The following is a 21,832-nucleotide window of genomic DNA, read 5'->3' on the forward strand; positions in this document are numbered from 1 at the left end:
CCACTAATATGGACAAGATTTCAGCACCAATTTACCATCTCCCTAAAGTCAAGCACTTCAGAATAGATTTAAGAAAGAAGCTATAACTGCCTTGATCCCAAAGTACCAACTAAGCACAAGAGATTTCCACACAGTATGCATTCCCAGCACAGACCCCATGCTATTAGGATCCCCATACAATATACAAAAGGATATTTCTACCCTTATTTTATAAGCAAGGCTGTTATACTTTAGGATGCTTACATTAAAGATCCTGTTCTAGTTGCCCATACACAGCTGTCCAGGGCTCAGGGCTGTTGCAGAAAGCTCAGTGGACTCTGTCTGCAGATGCAACAAGCTGAAATCCTTCATATGTGGCACTCCCAGGAGATGCAGGAAAAGATCATGCCCAGGAAGCATCCCCAGTGGAGAGCAGACCAATAAGAGTAACAGGGAGTAAAAGCTAAGCCACAGCTCTGTTCCTGATCTGCAGCATCTGCCAGACTAGAGGCTCTTCCTAGGGTGAAGACATAGTTCTCAGATGATAACCCTTCTCAAAACAGTCATCCAGCAACCAACTCACTGCACATCCCCTGAAGGACATCCTGCTTGCTGTCCTTTCAACAGGACAAAATCAGCTGCTCTGCCTGCCCTGCTTTTAAGTTTCTGAGCCCTTTGACACAGCTGAGGCCAACTAAATCATGATCTGATTGCTAATCTCCTTGTCTCTGCTTAAATCGTAATGTGATGCTGTCATTATTCATTTCAGCTGTTCTGCTGCTGAATCTTAAAGTCATCTCAGTTCACCATCAGCTGCTGTGTGTCCTGCCTTATTGTACAGCTATACAGTGATTTTCTCTCTCCTGGGGCTTGCCAAGGGCATGATAGTTCCAGGGTGCTCACACACACTTTGCTTGATCTCTAGGGATATGCTCACAGAAGGCCAGGGGATCAGATACAAATCAGCTACTCTACAGAGTCACATCCCTCACCCTCAAATCACAGGCCTTGCTGAAGGTATTTGCTGCGTGCTATGGGGAAAAGAGCAAGATGTCTGGCAAAAACGCTTCCTATCAGAAGTACTGATGGCTCTTCAGTGATCTTTTATTTTAGTTCTGCTATTTAAGGTGAACATGGAACTCACCCCATTAACTGGAAAATGGAGAACATACAAGCAGAATAACTCCCCTTAAGGTAGAGAGGATCCCTGAAGTTATGCACCAATGCTGCATTTAGCAAAGCCTCATTGAGGGCACTAACTCTCATTTATTCCCATCAGCACAGCAGCAGCACAAACACAATCTGGCCACGTGCAGCAGCCTAAACCCCTGGGCACAGAACCCTACGCTCTATCAAGCACTGTAGGGTAGCTCAATTCAATCCAAACCTTGGGCTCTGGAGGACCAAGGAATAAGGCACAACACTGATTTCAGGCTGAGACTCTATTGTGGAAGGTAGTCTGCCGTGGCCTCATTTCTTGCAATTCACAGAACACCACTTATTACAGCAATACAATGACCTGAGTCGGCAGCAAGCCAGACCCCGCTTTGCCTTGAGCTGGGAAATCTAACAAGACTCAACAAGACCCTACTAACAGAAGTCACCTTAATCTGAACTCTCCAAGTTAATGGAAGGGATCTCAGATAGGGTTCTCAATGATATCTTGAAAAGATGAAGAGCTTAGTGACCTTTCAGGGATTAGAGCCACTGGCTCCAAGGATTCTCATAGCAATGCTCTGGTCAGCAGGCAGGCCTTCACTTGAGGTTGTTGGTGCAGAACTGCTTTTAAATCCATTCCAGAAGTTACTGTGCTGGGTGCCAGAGGTGCTCTGTGTTGGTTATAGCATAAACTCTGAAGCTCTTGGGGTTATTGTTCTCTGCACAACAGACTGTCAAAAAACAGAGGACTCTGCCAGCTTAGACAGCAAGCAGCCATTTTATATTCAGCAACCTGCAACAAGGTAGAAGGTACCTGCTGCGTGATTTTGACAGCAGACTCGCTCGTTAGTTTGCTCTCTCTTTCTGCAGCAGGACACAGTCTGACTCAACACCTCAGCCTGGGCTTAGCACAGCAAGGCTGTCAGAGATGCCAGAGGCAGGATCCCCAAACAGCCCTTCTGGTTCCTGCTAACAACATTGGTCTGGCAAGGGAAGAGTCTCCAGCCCTGATCTGAGCCATGGCTGGGCACACTGCTGACTCTCTTCTGTGTCTGTGCAACAGTTTTGCTGAGGATGTGACTGCAAACATGGGACCTGGAATACCTCTCAGGAGCATGTTTCACATAAATGTTCTTTAAACATTTGTTTATTGCAATTAAACATTTTAGCCTGGAATTTACACATTTCATTATTCTTATTTTCCCCCATTCAGGCTGCAGCTGTCATAATGGGAGGCTGATTTATGACTCACCCAACCAGCACTCAAATCCTTAACGCACCAAAACCAGCATTCAAGTCAGAGCGTAAACTGCTCCTAATTTACTTAGATTAACTCCACGTTTAAAGTACCATTGCAGAAACCGCAGTTCCCCCCCTGAAAATGATGGGTTCCAGAATACTCGGTAAGCCAAATACACCAAACACATGCAGATAGAGAAGGGCAATGAAATCCCTCCTCTGGAAGTACAGTATTAATGAAGGCGTCTATTAACTTGGCACGAAAATGCATCAGTGAGCTCCATGCAGATTACTATGGTGACAGGCATTGCCACAGAACTCAGGGAAAAAGAAAAGATGAAAAGCTGAGGGAGAAAATTGTTGGGGATTTTTCCCAGCCAGGAACTGCTAAATTCTCCAGGGTGTTTGGAGTTACAATGAAGTGGCTGTCTCCAATTAATTGCATTACTGTCAGCATAAGTTTAATAGCTCAACTCACTACAACGATTCACTGAACCCACCCAAACTGGGAAGCTCAGGAATAAGAGTATTTGCAGCTGCAGCAGGAGCTGCTGCCCTTGAAGGTCAAGGGTGTGTTTCCCCCGGCTGAACGCTGTGCCCAACTCTTCCAAGCTGTGACATGGTGGAGCGTGAGGCTTTAGCAGACACTGTGCATGGGTGTCTGTGACTGCGCCTGCAGTGACTCGTGCACGGAGCAGGTCGAAGCCTCCTGAGCCACACAAGGGGATCCTGGAGGATGCTCCGGCTGCGTTGCTCAGGTGCGGACGCAGGAAATCCTGCTGCAAAGTGCTGAGCATTCTCTGCTCCCACAGGAGTCAGTGAGTGCAGAAAAGCACACAGGCGGAGGCAAGGAGGACATTTCCCAGCCCCACAAAATACTTGCCACAGCTTCTGTGGCAAAACTCAGCAAAATTGGAGCAGAAGGACATGCTCTGCCTTGAGGAAGCCTACAAGCAGGTGGCCTGGACAGAGTGGGCAATGCAGCCTGTAGCATCTCCAGGAAGAGACAGGGATGGGGCAAACGAACTGCAGAGCTGAGAGAGGTGAGCAGCTTAGGGTACACTGGCATTTGGATGCTTCCTCAGGCTGCCTGCACAGGTGCCGCATCACGGTGAGCAAAAGCAGCTGCCCAAGCATTAGGAGGGGCCCAGTAGCAAAGCTCAGCATCCAGCCTTGCCTTGCAAAGCTGCCACAAACCACTTCAGTTTAGATACAAGCACTCAGCCTAACACACGGGCACATCACCCAGCCTGTGAGTAGGATGGAGAGATGTAAACAGACTGAAGATGCTAAGATTTATTCCCGAGGTCTGTGACTCTGTGTGTACCAACAGTTGATCCCAGCTCCTTTCCCGATGATGCAGAATAAAGGCCATGCCCAGCTCCCGTTCAACATGATTACAGGGTTACTGTCACCCTCCAATTACAGAGAATTTATTTTGAGAAGAAAATGACTCTCAGACAATAGGGCTGCATAGCACACTCGTGTATTTACTCATCTCAAGTGCAAATTTCCACCCAGGGCTACTAACTACAGAGAGATAACTGGTGTTTCCAGGATGCATTACATGAAATAACAGGCTGTGCTGACAGGGATGGCCTCTGCGTTTGAAGGAGAAGCTTCCGAAAATGACATTTCCCTAACTCAGAGAGATGACAGGCTCAAGCCGATGACAGCACCCATCAAAGCAATTGCCTCCTGTCACTGTCAGTGAGTCACTAGAGCAGAATAGCACTTTGTAGGCAAAAAGAGCATCCAGAGAAGTGATTTCCTTTCCTGTGCTGATGCCTATAAGGAGGAATAGTAATTAGCCCTCCAACACTGAGCACAGCTGCCTGCACCCTCCACCAAGAAGCAGACGTGAAGCTCTGCACTACGACTGCTTTGCTCTTACAAAGAGGAGTCCCTCCAGGGAAGTCTTATTTCTCAGTTGTTGAGTAGGTGAAAAGGATGGGGTTGCATGGCACTGGCATTTATGCAGGCCCTCCCGTATCCAGTAAATCAGCTGTACACAGATATTAATAAAAGTCTGAGGTAAGGAGTAGAGACAGGAGTCATACAAAGCAATGAAAATATGAGACAGAACTTGAGACCACTGCTACATGTGTCTCACAGACCATCCTCTTCCTAGGAGGCTATGGATGTTAGGACTTGGAGAAGTCACCCTGCGGAGTATGAGCAGGGGAAGCTATACAAAAACTCCATCTCTTAACAGGGAAAAAAAAAAGGAGATCTGAAAAGAGTACAAGTGTTGATTTTTTCTTTTGAGACGATGTTTTGTTTGGAAATCTAAAGAAAAAAAGAGATGTTAAACATGTTGAACATGAAGGCCAAAGTTTAATTTTGAGTAGAATGAAATATTGCATTGGATTTGAATCCCCTCCTCCCCAGAAACTTCTTTTATTTGACCAGAGAGCTAAAAAAATCAATTATTCATACAGCCACACTCCTGGGTTTGTCTTTGCCTCCCCCAGGACACGGTTTGTGTTGCTCTGTTGATCCACTGTGTTTTACCCACAGTCAAAATTTCAAAACATTTCACTTTAAAGAGCAATCTTCTATACCTGTATTGACTTGAGCTCCAATGAGGACAGAACTAAAGCCTGACAGAAATGAAAATCATAAAGGAGAGATGTAGGGCTGTTCCAGAATTTATGCAGGGTGAGCCTTTTCAGGTAAGGGAATTAAAAAAGTGAGAAGTTTAATGGGAAAGACGTCGTAGCTACAGCTCCTAAGCTGTCATTTTCTAGCACAGTCAATGCCTTGGCTACTGAAGCATACTCATAAGTATGGATAGCAGAGCATGCAAAATATATTATTTATTTTGAGGAACACCCTGCAATTATTCCTGACATATTGTGTAATTAGCCAAGATTACAGCATATTCACCCAGAGCGAAACAGAGGATAGCATAAATATTATGTGTGAGCCCACAATCACAGAGCGCATTTCACTTGGGTGCAAACGTGACCACATGAACCAACCACGCGGTTCATGGCAGCTTCTCCCTGGCTCCCATGGGCCGCACCAGCTCCCAAGTGGGCATCCACAAAGGGGAAACATCAGGAGTAAAATCCACATTTTCCCCATGCCAGCTTGAGTGCTACAGAAAGATTCAGCAAATGGTTATCCCTGTCCTGCAGAGCATTTGGGTTCAGGGATGATTGAGCCCAGAGCTCACACTGGCAAAGAAAGGGACCCAGCTCTGCTGTCCCCAAGGGCAGTGGGAAGGCAGGCTCGGAGGATGATGCCCGGAGATGCTGCTTGCAGGGCTTTGCTGCCTGGAGCTGGCAGGAGGGAGAAATGGAAAAGGAGCCCTGCCCTCTCCCCACACCTGCAGCACCTCTCACCCTACAAACAGATGGAGGGGGAGAGGGTTTCCTACAGGGCCACATGTCACCCAGCTGCAACCCCAGGGGTTGTCTGATGGCTCAGAAATCCTGGACAACCTTGTGGCAGCCCTTTGCTGCTTGTATGGTTAGGAAGGCTGTGTTACGTTTTGATGACTCCAATGTGCAACATAAAACTTTTTCACTGTGAATTAATCAGATTTCTTCCCATTTTTCTACAAAGATTTAGGTTGGATATTAGGAAATTCTTTCTACTTAGAATTGCTCCACGGGAGGGTATAAAAAACAGGTTAAAGAAAAGCCTGTCTGGGGAATGTACGTCTGGTGTCAGTACGTCTGGTGTCAGTGCAGGGCTGTGGTTGGACTAGTCAACCTTAGCGGTTAGTCTAGGAGACTACAACTTGGTGACATTTCCACACCTCTGCACCCCAGGTTTGTTGAAAGGCTCCACGACACCGTCCCCAGCTCCCCTCACCTTGAAGGTGCCCCACACAAGGCACCAGATCACTAACAGTCCTCGCACAGGCAGAGCAGACGATGCCTGTGCTGTTCACGCCTGCCACAGCCCCGTGATTTGTGCTGTTCTCAGATGCTACATCTCTCTGCTTCCCCCCACCAATCCAACATGCCTGAAATACCGCAGAAACACTGAGAAGCCCCTCACATAAACAAAACACTCCATGGAAACAGCTATATCGTTCTTCCACCCTGTTCCACATGCCTGGGAAAATAAATTAATTAAAATAGAAAACGGAGAGAACATCCTATCAACAAGTACTGAGCAGAAATTAATCACTTAAGATGCTATCGGTCTTGGGCAGGGTACCTGGTGCTACCAACAACAGCCCACAGAAGAGCCCTAGGTAGTCACTGGGTAAAATTTGGGTCTCAGTGTCACTCTGCAAACATTCAATAACACCAGGCAATAATGCAATAATGTCCCCTTTTGGGCTTTCTCACGCACTCCCTCAGCATTTTTCCAAAGGGATGAGAGGTGTGGAACTTTATTTAACAGATAATCAGCCTGTGATGTGGAAAAATTAAAGCTTGAGTCAGTCAAGCCTGTATTGTAAGAACTTTTTGCTCTTCGCACCAATGTAGCTTCAGCCTGCCTGTAGAAGTTTACAAGCATTTTTTGACCCAAAATTATGATGTTACTGAATTTCAACAAATCTTATGCAACACCTAAATGCATAAAGAAAATGTGTAGCATGCGCCACTCAGGTTTGAAACAACATTACAGTTCAAATACCAAGATCATGCTAAAAAGGGCCAAAACCCACCATGTGACTCAAAGTTCTTTCCTTTTGATTTGTGAAAATACACCTTATTTTTTTTTTAACCTGCAGATTTTAATTTCCCATCTGACCCAGAAGTTTCCTTCAACCTAATGAAAACACAGTGTGAGAAATTCATCATTTTCCTCGTTCCAGCTAAGCTCTGTTTTAAACCAGGATGGTGTTTCATGTTTCATATCTCACTACAAACACCTCATTCCTGATGCTGGGTGACCCTCAGAACTCCAGGGAGACAGGAAGGTTCACCGGCCGCTCCGTTGCTCTCTCAGAGCTGTAAACAGTGAGCTCCCTCCCCAGGGATGCGTGTGCTCAGGATGACACAGTGCAGATGGAGCAAAACCAGAAAATCTGCCTTTCCAATAGGTCTCCAAATGCAGCTCCAGCTCCTGCAGCTGCCCAGGAGCCACTCACTGCCTGGGGGTTCAGGGTGAAGGAGCTCTCAAACCTCACCTCATGGTTCCTAATCATTTAGGAGCTGCTATTAGGTTCTAGCTCTAAAACCTGACATTTATTTAATGGAAATAAGAGCTGTGTTTTTGAAGAAACAGAAAGGAAAACAGTAGAAGAAACATTCAGGGAAGTGGAGAAGGTAGGAGTGACACAGAAGGAAATAAAATAAAAGCGAAACCAAATGTTTATAAATTTTTAAATAATGATACTGTGTGTTAGGCAGCAGGCAGATCCTATACTGAAGAGCATAAAAACAAATTATAAAAGCCAGCAGAGCACTGGTAGTTACTCCACACACTCTGACAGCCCTTTTAGCCACCGTCACAGAAAATCCCCACAAGAGCATGATGTCGGTCACCAGAGGATGCCTGCACGAAGGGCTGCAGATCGATACCGGAGGCGGAGGGTGCAGGCAGCCAGCAGCTCAGACCTGATACGGTTACAGGAGCTGTGCCAGGGAAAGGACCAGCTCCGGAGCAGGTGGCCAGCATGTGATCCCTCCATCTCCTGCAGCCCCACAGCTCCCAGGTCCCCAAGGAGCACCCTCAGGAATAGCAGGTGCTTCCCAACTCCGAGCTGGTCCCTGGAAGCCAAAACCACCCTGTTATTTTGCTAATTTGTACTGCTTTTTAATTTTCTGGAAGATGTGTACTGGCTTAACTTGCAGCAGTCCCATAATGCTTGACCTTTTGCAAACAGTTCTGCTTTGGGGAATGAAGGAATATATTTATTTGACAGTTAAGGCAATATGGGTGGCAACTGCTAAGCAAAGAAACTGTGCAGCCAGCAAAGGGAGGGGACTGCAAACTATGCTGTTCTAGATAAATATCAATTAAGTGAGCATGTTCTATTAACCTCAAGACCTGGCTCTTTTCGTCCTTTATTTTGATCCAAAATGCTTAAATATTTCAAGAAAGGAACATTTCAGGCTTTCCTAATCTTTAGCATGATCGCAATCAGCTTTCAGCTGGGAAAGTAGAACAAGTAAGAGAATTAGATTGCCTCTCTGTGGATATTTTGCCAGTTCACAGCATGCAGCTGTCCACTGGATATAATACATCCCCTGAACAGAGCACGCTGCTGGAGGGAAGGCGAGACAGGAGAGCCACGGGGAGAGAGCTCTGCACAGTGCACTCCATAGGTGCTGCAATAGGATGCGGGAGCATCTCTGTGCTCTCGGTCACTGCAGCTGCCGTATCTAGCCCTGGATCTTCATCCTCAAATCCAGCCCCTGCCATTGGAAGCAATCAGCCATTTCACATCTCCCCTTTTCTGACATCCATCAATGGAGTCAAGCGCTCCAAATGTGAAATATCACACTGAAAAGGCCCCAGAAAGAAAGATGGGGAGCGCAGGCAGGCACAGCATCACCGCTCCCCTTTCACCACAGCTGCCCATCTTCTGGCCAGAGAAATGCCACAGGTCCCCAGCTCTTTGGGAACATGATGTTGCCAAGGACCATTCAAAATAGAGTTCATCCTTGTGCTCAGTAACACTGAAGGAGAAGGGGGCACTGATGCAAAGCAGAATCTGAAGGAGGTGGCCCTGGGACAAAAATCCCCCCTTCCTCCCACATACAACTTCACGTACAACAGATGCACATGCTGCTGAGCAGAGAGAGGAGCTGCTAACCTTCCCCCTTGACCTGAGCCAAGGTCTGCAAAAGGGGTCTGCACAAGAGCTCAATACTCCTCCAAAATCAGAGCTCTGCCAGGAGCAGCACAACCCCGTACAGCATCTCCTTAGCAGGACCCCAGGAACAGCGGCACAGTCACTGGGGGAAAGGGACAAACCCAAAGCCATGGAGCAGATGCAGGAACAGAGCTGCGAAGCCCCATTCCACAATGACACTGTTTCCAGCAATAGCCCTTATCTCGCAGCCCAGCACACTCCATGGGGAAAGGGCAGAGAGCAGAAATGCCCAGACTCACTGCTCACAGTCAGCCTTCCCCACCACACCAGCAACCAGCCAGCAGCTCAGCCCTGAGGACAAGAAGGGCTCAGGCCACCACCCTGCCTCCAAGCCTGAGGCTTTGTCCCTCCATCACCTTTAGCCAGGATATCTTGGAATGCACAGAGGACAGCAGAGGTGTCTGACAGGTGTCGGGGGTATCCAGCTGAATTTTCTCAGCAGCTGTGGCAGCTCCATCAGGATTTCAGAGAGCCCCAGTTCAGTACTTGGAATAAGCACACAGATACTTATCTGTGCTGCAGCACGGGGGCTGGAAAAGCCAGCGTGGTCTGCCTGAATGGTAAATACCACAGACGTGTTCCACAGCTCTCTTGAAAGCTGCTTTCTGGTTTATCATTTAAAAAATGTGTTGTAGCTTCTATTTTCAGAGCCAGTACTGTCAGGAAGCTGTAGCCCTGCTACCGTGCTGCAAAACCTCAGCATCCACATTGACCCCCCTCAAAGCACAAACCCTCCCTTTAAAAGTAATTTATTCCAGGAGCCTATGGTAGCAGTGTTTGCTGGGTGAGGGGCACAAAGTGTGTCCATGGTTCTATTACAGCTTTTAATAGGGATGCAAAATAAAACCAGTCTCCGGAAAGGATAAGTTATTTCAGGATACTGCTACTTGTCAGAACAGGGTAAATGTAAAACAATAGGTGTAGTAGTTTGCTTTATGCTCAGAAAGGATAATGTATTAATATGAAGAAGATTGTGTTATTTAGGGAATAGAGACAATCCATGTATTAAACAAAAGAACAGAGTATAAAGATACCATTTCCCTGATAGAATGCAGTGCAAACAGCCTGAGTACTGGGCAGATGATTTTAGTACAAGTCACTTCACGAGAGACTTCCAACAGCAAGGCACAGTAATAATGCAGCCATGGCAATGATGCTGCAATAGCGCACAGAACATATGGAAATGTATGTATGTTTAAATATTAGTTCTTTGGAGTTGCTTTCCCTGACCCGCTCTCTTCAGTACTCTTGTTCACTTTCTGCCAAGCCATGGAGCTTGCAAATACAAAAGGGACGTCAATCTCTTACATATTTTGCCTGTTAAAATTCTTACTTTGATTTTAATAATAATAAATCACAGCTTGGCTTCAACTGTGCAGGAGTAGGAAATTCCCAGGAATAATATGCACGTGACTTTTCAGAGGGATGGATCGAATGAAACGAATGCCAGAGGAACAGAATAAATGCCCACCTGGCCAATATGCTATCTAGCAGTTAATGGTGGGCCCACTTGGGGAGGGGAAAGAAAGCAGATAAGACCAAGTGAATTTGCACTTGCTCCTCAACATAGTGAGACTCAGGATCGTGTTTGTCCCTCACAGGAGTGAGATTCATACAACCTCTTCAGCTCCTGTGGCAGCCCTGCTCTCCACACTGATCAAGTCAAACAGTCGAAGTTTTTTCGGTAATAGATATCTGTTAAAATATGTGGTATGTGGTCTACTGAAACTATTCTAAACACATGCTGAATTCAGCAAAGCAAGGAAGGAAGGAAGATAATCTTGTCTTCGTTTCAGTATTTTTGGAACTCAAGCTTTTAGTTTAGTATTTCAAAGCAACATTTCATTTAGAAGTATATCTGAAAGTTAAAGAAAAATACACATATAAAAATCCTCCAAATTAAATTGCACCTTTTTTCCCCCCCAAAAAACCCAGTTATATCAGTCAATGATAAATTGATTTATATGGATCTTTTAGTTTATGGGGAGGGAAAATAATCACTCATGAACCTCTTTTCACCCTGACTTTTCCATTTGGCTGGTGACAGAGGAATCAATCATTTGTATTGCTCTAATGGTGAACCTCCTCTGCTGGCTAATGATTTTCAGTGCTCCCACAAGCACAGCTACCCCTGAGGCCATGGGGAGAGAAGATATCCATCCCTCTCGGAGCTTGGATGACTTCCACTGATTTTCTTGGCATCAACCAGTCCAGGAACAGTATGAGGTGACTTACTGACTGACATGCTCACCCACAAGCTGTGTTGCAAAGCGGGCTGGCTGCTGAGTTCTCCGTGCTCTGGAGTGAGCCAGGAGCCTGCTGTCGTCCCACAGATTTTGGAGCCAGAGAGCTCGGGGTTGCTATATGCTCCCCCCGCCCAGTAACCGTGCACAGACACACACCGTGATAGTCACCACATCTGCAAGTCACGAACGTGTGTGATACCACCCCCGGGGATCAATTTGACAAAATGAAACCCATCTGTGGAGCAGTCATGAGCAGGAGGGAGCCTTTTCCCCCGCTCCTGATTATTTTGGCATTCATTAGCACTGGCGGATGCAGAAGGAGCTCACAGCACCAACGGCAGACCTCTCCGAGGACAGACTGCCCCAAACAAGGAGGACACATGCCCTCAAGGCTGTGCCTCTTCCCCTTGACATTATCTAGGCTTGTTTGGCTGGCCACTTGGCATACATGCCCTCATCTCAGCTAGGACTTCCAACAGGTCCTGCTGGCAAAGCGATGCCAGGATTTCCAGGCATTTTTATTCGCCAAAGCCACTCAGATGGGGCACAGCACCAAATTCTGCAGAGGAACAGGCAGAAGAATGCGACGGACCACCCTTGGCTGGGTGCACACCCAGACAGGCATACACACGTTATGGAAAAGCACTGGGATCCAGCGGGAATCCTGCTGCCGACAGCAGCTACGTGCTGAAACAACGAAGCCAGCATCGGGACACAATAGCAATGGAGGGGCCAAATTCCACAGGTTAGGCAGATATTGCAGCTGTTCTGAGATGAACTACTCCATAAAAGCAGGCAAGGATTATGAGAAATTTAACGGGGAGCTAAAATGGTGGGTTTTTTCCATGAGTTTCAATCATCATTTTCATCCTGCAAGAAGTCAGAAAGGACTTCAGGATTTAATTCGGGGAATTTAACAGCTTGCAGAGATGACAGACTTTTCAAATGTTTTAAATGGATCCCTGAATGAACAAAGTCCTTCTGTGTCCTTCAACTAAAGTTGCTCTTATATTTTACTTATACTGCTGTAAAAATACCAACATAGGTATATTTAAATGCCAATCTCCATTTATTATTCAAAACAAGAAATACTGCAAAAGGAAAACATGTTTTAAGTTACTGCTTTTTTTTCTATGTGTGAGCCATTTCCTTCACTTTGGAAGAAGCCTTTAAATCTTCCTTAATGAAAAGCATCCTTTACCTAGAGGAGCGCAAAATATATATCAGACAGGGGAACAAAAAACAAAACAAAACAAAACAAAAAGGCAGAATTATCTTCTTTTCCCTGGGGTAAAAAGCCTGTTTGAGACTGAGCTCTGCACTCTGAGCTAGAAACTCATCTACAGAAGCAACACCTGAAGGGATGGAGATGATGCTACACAATGCCTGGCACCGCCTGATCCAAAGCTGCCTAAATACAAATATTATTTCCCCAAGTAACAATACCCTTTCGGCAGGCTGCACTCAGAAAACATCCCCACCAACCCTCACAGATGCCGTGCCTGATGCTCCAGCCTTTTTCACTTGGTGCATGGCCCCAAACTCCCCAGCTTTGCTGTTCAATGGCCATGGATGATGGAAAACCAGCTCCACCCCAGCTTTCCAGAGTGAGCTCTGCCTGAGAACAGGTGGTGAAGCAACGGCCGCAGCTTTCACAAACAAGCTGGATCCAGCCTGTTATGAAACAGCCAAGGAAGAGATGAAGAAGCTGCAAAGGGGACACAACTACTTGGTTCAACCATTTGTTGGCAGAGAAGTCATGTACAGAGAGCTGCTTTGTCTAGTCTTCTGCATTCCCCTCTTGGATTCATCATTCTCTGATGGATGATCCATGTCTTGAACCTGCACCCAAAAGCCATGCCATATAGCAATTTATTTTGAATCCTCTATCAAGTTAATATAGTCACAGCAAAATATATAATTTAATCTTTTCCAGCTGCACTTTATACATATAATTGTACAGGTGCTGTTGTACATGCACATATTTTGCTTGGCACCTGCACAGCCGCGGTCAATGACCTGCATTAATTCACAATAATGGGATTGAGCCCATGCATCCAAATTTTCAGCTTGGTCCACAATACTCAGCATCTTTATTTGGCCTGTGTTAAACAGTTAAATCATATCGTGGAGCCAAACACATGCAAGAGATATAAAAGAACATAGAGCGTGCATATGCAAGAGCTGCCTTTGCCCATCGAAAAGGGAGATGGGACAAGTGCCCATTTCACAACATGGTGCTTATTGCAACTGACAAATAAGATGTTTCTGCAGTCTGTTTGGTCTGTTTTCCCTAAGAGCTGATAGCTTTGATTATACAAGATGTCCCTTTGTGGATCTGGTTCCCCACCGCTTGCCAAAACCTGCAACTTCTCATGCGTGAGCCTGAACTTCTACCGGGTGTGAATTCTCCCTTCCCATATAAGAGCAGGAGTATTTTGCTCTTGCTTCACACAAGCTTTGAAATGAAGCACAAGGTGCCAACCAGTGTAAAATGTAACTCCACTCACGCACATCTTTACTGAATATTTTAGTTACAGCACTGAGTCGCATATAAAAACACTTAATTGATGTAAGCTTACTTTTACAAAAGCGAAGGGAACATAGACCACAATCAGAGTTATATTTCTGTAATGGTGCGAGATGTTACAGCTCCACCATTGCCTCTTTGTAAGCCCACTGGCAGTGAGGAGCCCAAAGCACGTTGTGCTGGAACAAGCATCAGGAATTAGATCTCTGTTTCAGGTGATGCTCCATGCCTTGGTCTCACTTGCTGTAAAATGAGGAGAATCCTTTCCATTGGATAGAGCTTGTTGAATACTACAGATGAAAATCACTCTGTAAATGGGAAGTATTTTGACAGTTAGTCCCCTTAGCCATAAAACGAGGTCATGTTCCCCTACTACTGTACCGTTTCCAAATGGGACTGTACCCCTTTTGAAAAAGGATGTTTCTCACGTTCCTCCCACTGGCTTGCAAAGTACTGAGCCAGCAGATCATTAAGCACACATAATCACTAGGGTTGAGGGTCACTGCACAATGTATGCATTTTTCTTTAAACCAGTTTCAATCCATTTGCATGTCATTTCCTATGCAGAAGAGCGACTCTGCAATGAATAAGTTATCTGGGCACAATACACTCCCTGAATAAACAATGTGAATAGTGGCAAACCGAGCGGCACGCTGCTTTCTGAGCAGCACACCTGAGTTCAGGAATAGGATGCAATTTAAAATATTGATATAGGGAACTAAAGCAGACACAGTCCACAGCCTAGGAAAGGACGCTTGAATTTTTTTCAAAGCGACTTAATTCCTCAGCTTCTTTAATTTTATAAAATGAATACTGTACTGGTTACAAGTGATTGACTGACAGCTCTAAAGACTGAACAGCTCTATTTTTACAACACTGAGTAGCATCAATCCTTCTTCTAAGCCCATAAAAAGTCTTCCTTAAATCACTCTGGTCTGTAAGTCATCAATCACATTCCTCAGCCTGAAAGTCCATGCAAGTTGAGGGGATTCTTAGAACTCATCAATTCTTCACAGGTATTTAGTGAGTCCAAAGGAAGCAGAATTGGACCTGTGAAGCTGGGAGTGCTGTGACAGGACCAAAACAAAAAGCCTCACCAACTACACCCTGCTGTGAAAGTCACTCAAACTTTAATGAGACAGAGGATCTTGAAATCTAGGAACAGGTCCAGACTTCCCAAGCACTTTTAGTCATTGAGGGACCTCATTCAATAGCAGATGGAGGGGCAAGAGGAAAGGGAAAAGATTTCAGCAGTGAGACTCCCAGGTCCCACTCTTGATCCTACCAAGAGTCAATGACCACACTTTTTTGACAAAAGCCACATTTTGGTCTGCATTCACAGGACAACTAATATATAGGATGGTCCAGCAAGCTACCACTCATCAAAACTTCGTAAGATAAACAAAATAAGTATTTTTTTTTCTTTTTGAATATTTCAAGTGATGCTATATTTCAGGTATTTTGCATCCTCTTTTGGTAACCGCTCTAAAACAGATGGTTAAGGTGCCTACTTTTCACAGCCTAACCCCATGCATTTCAAGTCTTGAAGCATTTTGCTAGCTACATATAGTCCCTGCCCCACAGCCTGTGAATCAGGGGTGCTGACAGCAATCCAGAGTAATTATTCCTTCCCCTTTGTTGACAGCAGTAAAAGTAAGCTGTCTCCTATGCTGAGTAGCTTTCCCCCTATTTCTTTTTGTTCCTCACTTAAGTACAGGTTATGTACCCCAACCTAAAGACCAAAACAGCAGCCCTCAGCTACCTTGCTGTAGAGTCATGACTGACAGACTTCAGATGTGGAGAAGGGGCTTCATGAAGAGACTAATCAACAAAGTATCAATGTATATGGGAAACAAAGGATTATACAGATCAATTGCACAATCCTAAGAACTGAGTAAATGAGTGTGTCTGGTTTTTAACCATGATACTGACAGATATCTGAGAAAAGCACATTCACAGTGGCTTTCTTACCTTAGTCGTGATTTACAGCAGTAAAAAAATAAAGAAGTAAATACAAATTCCACCAAGAAATCACAGAGGGCCTACTCTTGCCAGGTACCGAACTCTCACACCTACCAAGGACGGGTGAGAAATCAAAGCACCTCACAGAACTGGAACTGTGGGTGGTGGGACTTCATCATGGAAATGTGAGCAACATGTACACTAGGACTGAAGTTTTCCACTAGGAACCAAGATTACACATAAGCACACAAAGATATAGAAAGGAAAAAATACTATCCTGAAACACATTTCTAGGTTCTTGCAAGCTCACTGTTAGGTGTAACAGTTGTGCAGCTGCCATCTGGAAAGCTTTCTGAGCTAACAAAATTCCCTGTGCTCATGAAGTAGCACTTGATGGATCTAGTTATCAAATGACCACAATTCTAATTGAGCCTCAGTTTATCGATTTCCTTGTCACCATGCAGAAAATAAGAGGAAACTGTTTAAAAAGTGAACCTACAGGGAGACAGAAAAATACAATTCTGGGTTAAGCTAGCACAGATTAAGTCGTCGGGTGTTTCCTGCCAAAAGACCCACTTCGCTCCTGCTTCAGATAGGAGCAGAGGGATGCTGGCAGCTGGTCTGTGCCCACCCATCCCACCAGCCCGGAGAAGATCCGACGGGAACCAGGCGAAAGTTCAGCGTGGAGCAAGCCTGTCCCCAGCCGGCGGTGCCAGGAGAACCCCGAGGCCGGCCGGCCCCCGCGGAGCAGCCATCCCGGCGGGTCCAGGGCTGCCCCACCCCGCGGAGCGGGTTCCCACGGCCTCGGCCCGCCGTACTCACCCGGTCTCCTCCTCACCGGCCTTTTCCTGCCGCTGCAGAAGCGCACTTTGCTGAAGACGCCCAGGACGTGCCTCTCACAGAGGGAGCGCCCGTCCTTGCTAGGGCTGGAGCGGCGCTTGGAGGCGGACACCCGGTCGCTGTTGGACTCCCTCGCCTGCCGCTTCTGCCGGATCAACGAGCTGGCGATAGCCGCTGCCATCGCAGCTCATGGGCCCCCCACGCCGCTCCGCGTCGCTCCGGGGGGCGCCGCCCGGGCGCGCTGAGGCCGAGCCGCCGCCGCGCCCCGCGGGGACGGGGCCGGGGACACCCCGCTTAATGCGCTGCAGCCCCGTGTCCCGGCGCCGGGGAGGGCTCAGCCGGCCAGGCGGAGCAGGGCACCCGGGCTAACAACCATGGCTGGCCGCTGGACCCCGCCGCCCATCGGTCTGTCCCCGGTGAGCGCCAATCCCGGCGCGGGCGCCCGTCGGCGAGACCGCCGGCCGGCCTGGCAGCAGCCCCGCGCCTTGTAAATCCGAGAGGCGGCTGCCCCGCTTGCAAAGGTCCGCCGGCGGCAGCTATGTCCAAAGGGTGGGGGCGCGGAGGATCCGCGGGTCCCTGCGGCGCGGTGCCGCTCTGCTCCGCCCGGCCGCAGGCGGCGGCGCTTCCTCCCGCCAGCCGCGTTCCGGCGAGGGGCCGTGGGATGAGTCAGAGCCCCCCCAGCCCGCGGCGAACCCGGACCCCAGCCCGGTGGCTCCGAGGCGCGGCGCGGCAATGCGCGCACATGGACGCGGCTCCGCTCCGCTCCCACGGCCGGGCTCAGGGCGAGCCGCGCAGCATTTCTGTTCGCACTCCTCCTCTTTTCCCCCCCTCCCCACTCCGCTCTCAGAGAGGGCAGGAGGGGAAGGAACAAGCAGCCACGGGGAAAAGCACCAGGCCAGCAAACCAACAAAAAGAGGCGATTAAATTAAATTAAATTTAAAAAAAAAAAAAAAAAAAAAAAGCGCCCCGGTCGCGGGTGCGAGCTCACATCGCCGCAGCTCGGCGGCCCGGGCTCATAGCGCCATGGCTGGCGCAGCTCTCCCAGCCCTGCTCGCCGCTTCTGCCCCGGCAGCGGCTCTCCCCGACAGCAGCAACCCACATCGTCCGGCCCGGCGGGAGGCCGCGGAGCGCTCGGCACCGGGGCGGCCCCGGGCCCGGCTGCCGCGACGGGAACGGTGGCGGGAGGGGCGATGCAAGAAGGAGGTGGAGGGCGGGGGGTGCGGCTGCCGCTGCTGCTGCTCCGTGCGGGGCTCAGGATGCTCCGCGGTGCCGCCCGACGGTGGCGGGGCGAGGAGGAGCCAAGCCGCGCCCGCTGCCCGCCCGCATCCTCCGGCCCGGCCCCGGGAGCTGGGGGGAGCGAGGCGGGGAGAGGGGAGGGAGTGGCCGGGGAAGCCCCCCCGGACGCCCACGCGGCACGGAGTTGCTGCCAAAGCGGCGGGGAGCCTCGCAGCACCGCGGCGGCCGGGTGGGCCGGTCGGTGCCGGCCGGGAGCTGGGCTCCGGGAGAATTGCAGCTGCTCCCGCTCGCCCTCCTCTACGCAATCCTACGTGATCGAGGTTTGGATGAGAAAAATCGCGCAGGCAGAGCGAGGCGACTGCAGCTCCGCGGCGGCTCTGCCCCTCCGCCCGGGCAGCCCCCAGGCCGGCCCGCCGCCCCCTCGGGGAGCCGGGCTTCCCCGGAGCCGCAGCCCCGCCCGTCCTCTCCGAGAAAGCCGCCTGCAGCAGCCACCCCGGCCACCTCCTCGGCCATTGCTGCAGGTGCTCGAGTGCCCAGCCTGAGCAGCCGAGCATCTTCATCGCTTTCCCTGCTTCTCCGTGCAAGGAGAGAGCGGGGGACAGCCCCTGGCACCCCAAGGGCTGCGCTGCCGTGGGGCGGGGAGGTCGGTGCCTCGGCTGGGGACCGTGCAAGCCGGCTGCAGTGGCGAGCACCAGCATGCTGCCCCGTTTTAGAACGGTCCCAGGCAGACCACCAGGTGCTCTGCTCGGGCCAGTCCGCAGGAGCTGGACCGGCTCCCTTGTATCTCCAGCCACAGAACTGCACCAAACAAAATTTAAGGAGCAGAAATACATCTCCAGTTACCCAGAGAAGTAACTGCTGTAGCTTCCATAAGAACGATGCTCCCCAGTTTCACGTTCGAGTAAGAGCTAACAAGCGTATACGCAGGAAGTGATGAGCAAGATGCTTGGGGGAGCATGTAGTAGTCAGGGTGGAGGGAGGACATCTGCCCCAGCTACACTTCCGTGAGTACCAGTGGCACGACAAGATTAACGCAGTCCTGAAGGTGCAGGGGTGAAGCATATCCCGCACTGAAGAGGGGACTTTAAACCTGTTGGTGATACACCCTGGGAATTACCAACTTCAGCAAAATAATCCTTTTAACTACTTCATTACAAGAACTCCAGCTCTAAACTGATGTAATGTATCGGGGAAAAAAGGCAACTAGAACAACCACCCACTAAATCCTTAAAGATTAACTAAAGTCTGGCATTTACTTCTTAATTTTCACTCTTAATCCCTATGCATGCCATATGAGGTAGAATCAGGTTCTCCAAGAGAGGAAAAGGGAGGAAGATATTCAGAAACATTTGGGAGATATAAATGTTTGACTGTTGATCTCTTTTTAACTGTTGCCAAGTTTTTTGAGCAGATTTCACTGTCCTGATCAATAAAGATTTTTCTTCCCTTTCCTGTAACTAAAATGCTTCATATTTTAATTTTCTCTGCCAGATTATTTCACTTGACATCAAAGAATGTAGCAGTACAAGGTACAGGCATGGCCTAAAGAAAGCTGTTTGCAATCAGAGAATCACGGTCTGAACTGCCAGTGATTTATCCAAAGCTTTATCTTCAAAGGATGTGAGCAAATCTGGTATCTTCCCAAGAAAGAGGTTTTCCATCTATATATAAAGATACTTTTTTGCCTGTAGTCTTCAAATCTCTGTTGAAAGAATGCTGGTTTATTTCCCCCTCATATTAGATAAGTTTCAGTTATTTTGACATGCAACTAATTTGTTTTCTTGTGTAGCTGTAAACTCGGAGCAGCAGCTTGGCGCTTTAAAGTGATCCCAATCAGTGATAAGGTTGGTCACAGTATAATTTTTTTTCTGGTGATTTGTGCATCTGAAAGAAAAGCTACTGCAACTCTAAGAAGAAATGCTTCTCCCAGGTCTCTCTGCTTCTGCAATTATGAATTAAATTAAAGCAGAGTTTGTGAAACTGAATATAATGTTGCATTTGCTAGCACGCAGGTCTGTCTTTATTTATAGATGGCCAAGGAGTCCATGGGCTTCGGTTCTGAATACAGGCACAGCGCCATGAACTCATTCGTCATGACGTTACTGGCACGCGCATCTGCTCTGGACCATTCTGGATCATGCCCCAATTTCACAACGTTTTCTGAAGAGCCTTTGCTTTTATAAAGACTAAGCAAGCCTAGAGCTGTCTTGAGCTGGAGAACTGAAGACCAACCTCATCGTGCTCCTGCACTGTCAGTCTTGCAGGTGAAACATTACCTTCGGTGGGCTGCCAAGTGAAACAGAAAAGCTTCCATGTGCTGTGGTCTCTGCCATTGGAAGTTCTCTCCTTCCACTTCCATTTTGGCAAAGAGGGCTCAAAACACCTCCCATTTTCATCTGCATCAGCTACTCCTCTTTGAGATTAGTACAGCTTACGCTGTTTCATCCCAACTAGTCCCTGCTGAATCCAGGGGCTGCATTCTGTTGCCACCAATGGAAGCTGAATTGTTTGATCAAACTGGGCAAATATGGCATTTCTCCTTAAGGCACATTTTTTACATATTTATCCATCTATATTTAATAGAATAATCTCTATATTATAGAATTATTACAGCAAGTTTTTCTCCACTGCCTCTTCACCCCTGGGCAACCACTCCTCAACTTGAGTCCCAATCTGGAAAGCTGCACTGTGCACACTATGAAGATGGAAGAATAGAACTGATTCATAAAATGAACAAGCAAGACAGTGTTTTGATCACACTGGAGACAGATGTGAATGCTCCTCCTGCAGTTTGTGGAGAAACGCCCCATCCTGCACACGGGAGCAGGCAGAGGGTCAGACTCTCCATGGCTGTTGGAGAATCAGACTCAAAATGTTTATTAAATATCCTCACCCCACCCTAAGCATACAAGAAGCCTACGCATTAGGTATTCGCTATGGAAGGAGGCCAATATAAACATTAAAAGCCACTGTCATTTCTAAGGTTTTGTTCACTTTATATATTTCTCAACTCTTTCATCCTCAGTTGCTGAAGTTTAAAATGAAGGCCTGGCTGAATTTCAGGGCTTTCAGGGCTTTCATGGCTTGAACAGAGAAGAGATCTAGAATTGCATTCCCTTATCTTCCTAAACAGAACAATCTATCTAGGTCAAAACGGAGGTTATTGGCATCTTTCCTTAGCGAAGTGCAATAATTCCCGCAGGGTTGCTTACAGAATATCCTGTTTATTTTTCATAGAGCCTTCAAAAGCCATGGGCTAGATTCAGTCATTAGGCATATCTTGCTTTACTAATTCTGTACACACAGAGCTAACAACAGATAGAAGTGTATGCAGGTTTTATGCTGTTTTATCTGCATAGCTACTGAAAATGAACACATGAAAGTTAAGGAGCAGATTTAAATTTAATACCACTTTAAAATGTATATGTGTATTGCTGTGGTTGAATGGGAAAAAGAAAGACGCCCATCTCTGGCCAATAATTATGAATGGCCTAATTCACCATTTTGCAGCAGCATAGCAACAAATCTCTTCCAATAGGAAGGCACCGTTGAGTTGGAAAGTCTGCATGCAGACACCTCTTAAGAATTGTACTGAATTTCCACGCCATCTAAATTACATCTAAAATGTGCATTGCCAGGGCTGCTTATTAAGCAGTATTAAGCCCATATCCATGTTTTATTAACTTTATTCTTTACAAGGTAGCCCCTTGTTGCATGTCTAGCATAATTAAAATTCATGCAGCTTTGGCATTCCCCAGTCTCTCTGCGTGGGTGGACTTTTTTTAAAAGGAAAACATGCCTGGGTAACCTGATAAAGAAAAGACCTCACAGTATTTTGCTCATTTTACGTAC

The 21,832-nt window shown here is 47.6% G+C and overlaps 1 protein-coding gene across 3 annotated transcripts in view; it reads right to left on the bottom strand.

Annotated features, from left to right (window-relative positions):
- FGF12 (fibroblast growth factor 12) overlaps nucleotides 1–21,832 on the bottom strand; it is a 216,506-nt gene that overhangs the window by 78,140 nt on the left and 116,534 nt on the right. Inside the window, exon 1 of one of the 3 annotated variants that reach the window (XM_082056002.1) lies at nucleotides 16,727–17,271. The exons of the other annotated variants lie outside the window; for them this stretch is intronic. Within the exon in view, the coding sequence (XP_081912128.1) occupies nucleotides 16,727–16,925 (199 nt within the window). The 5' untranslated portion in view covers nucleotides 16,926–17,271. Of the gene's footprint in view, nucleotides 1–16,726; nucleotides 17,272–21,832 lie in introns of those variants that run through there. 3 annotated transcript variants of the gene reach the window in all.

The sequence above is a fragment of the Streptopelia decaocto genome (genome assembly GCF_964273445.1).
Source record: "Streptopelia decaocto genome assembly, chromosome: 6".
NCBI lineage: Eukaryota > Metazoa > Chordata > Aves > Columbiformes > Columbidae > Streptopelia > Streptopelia decaocto.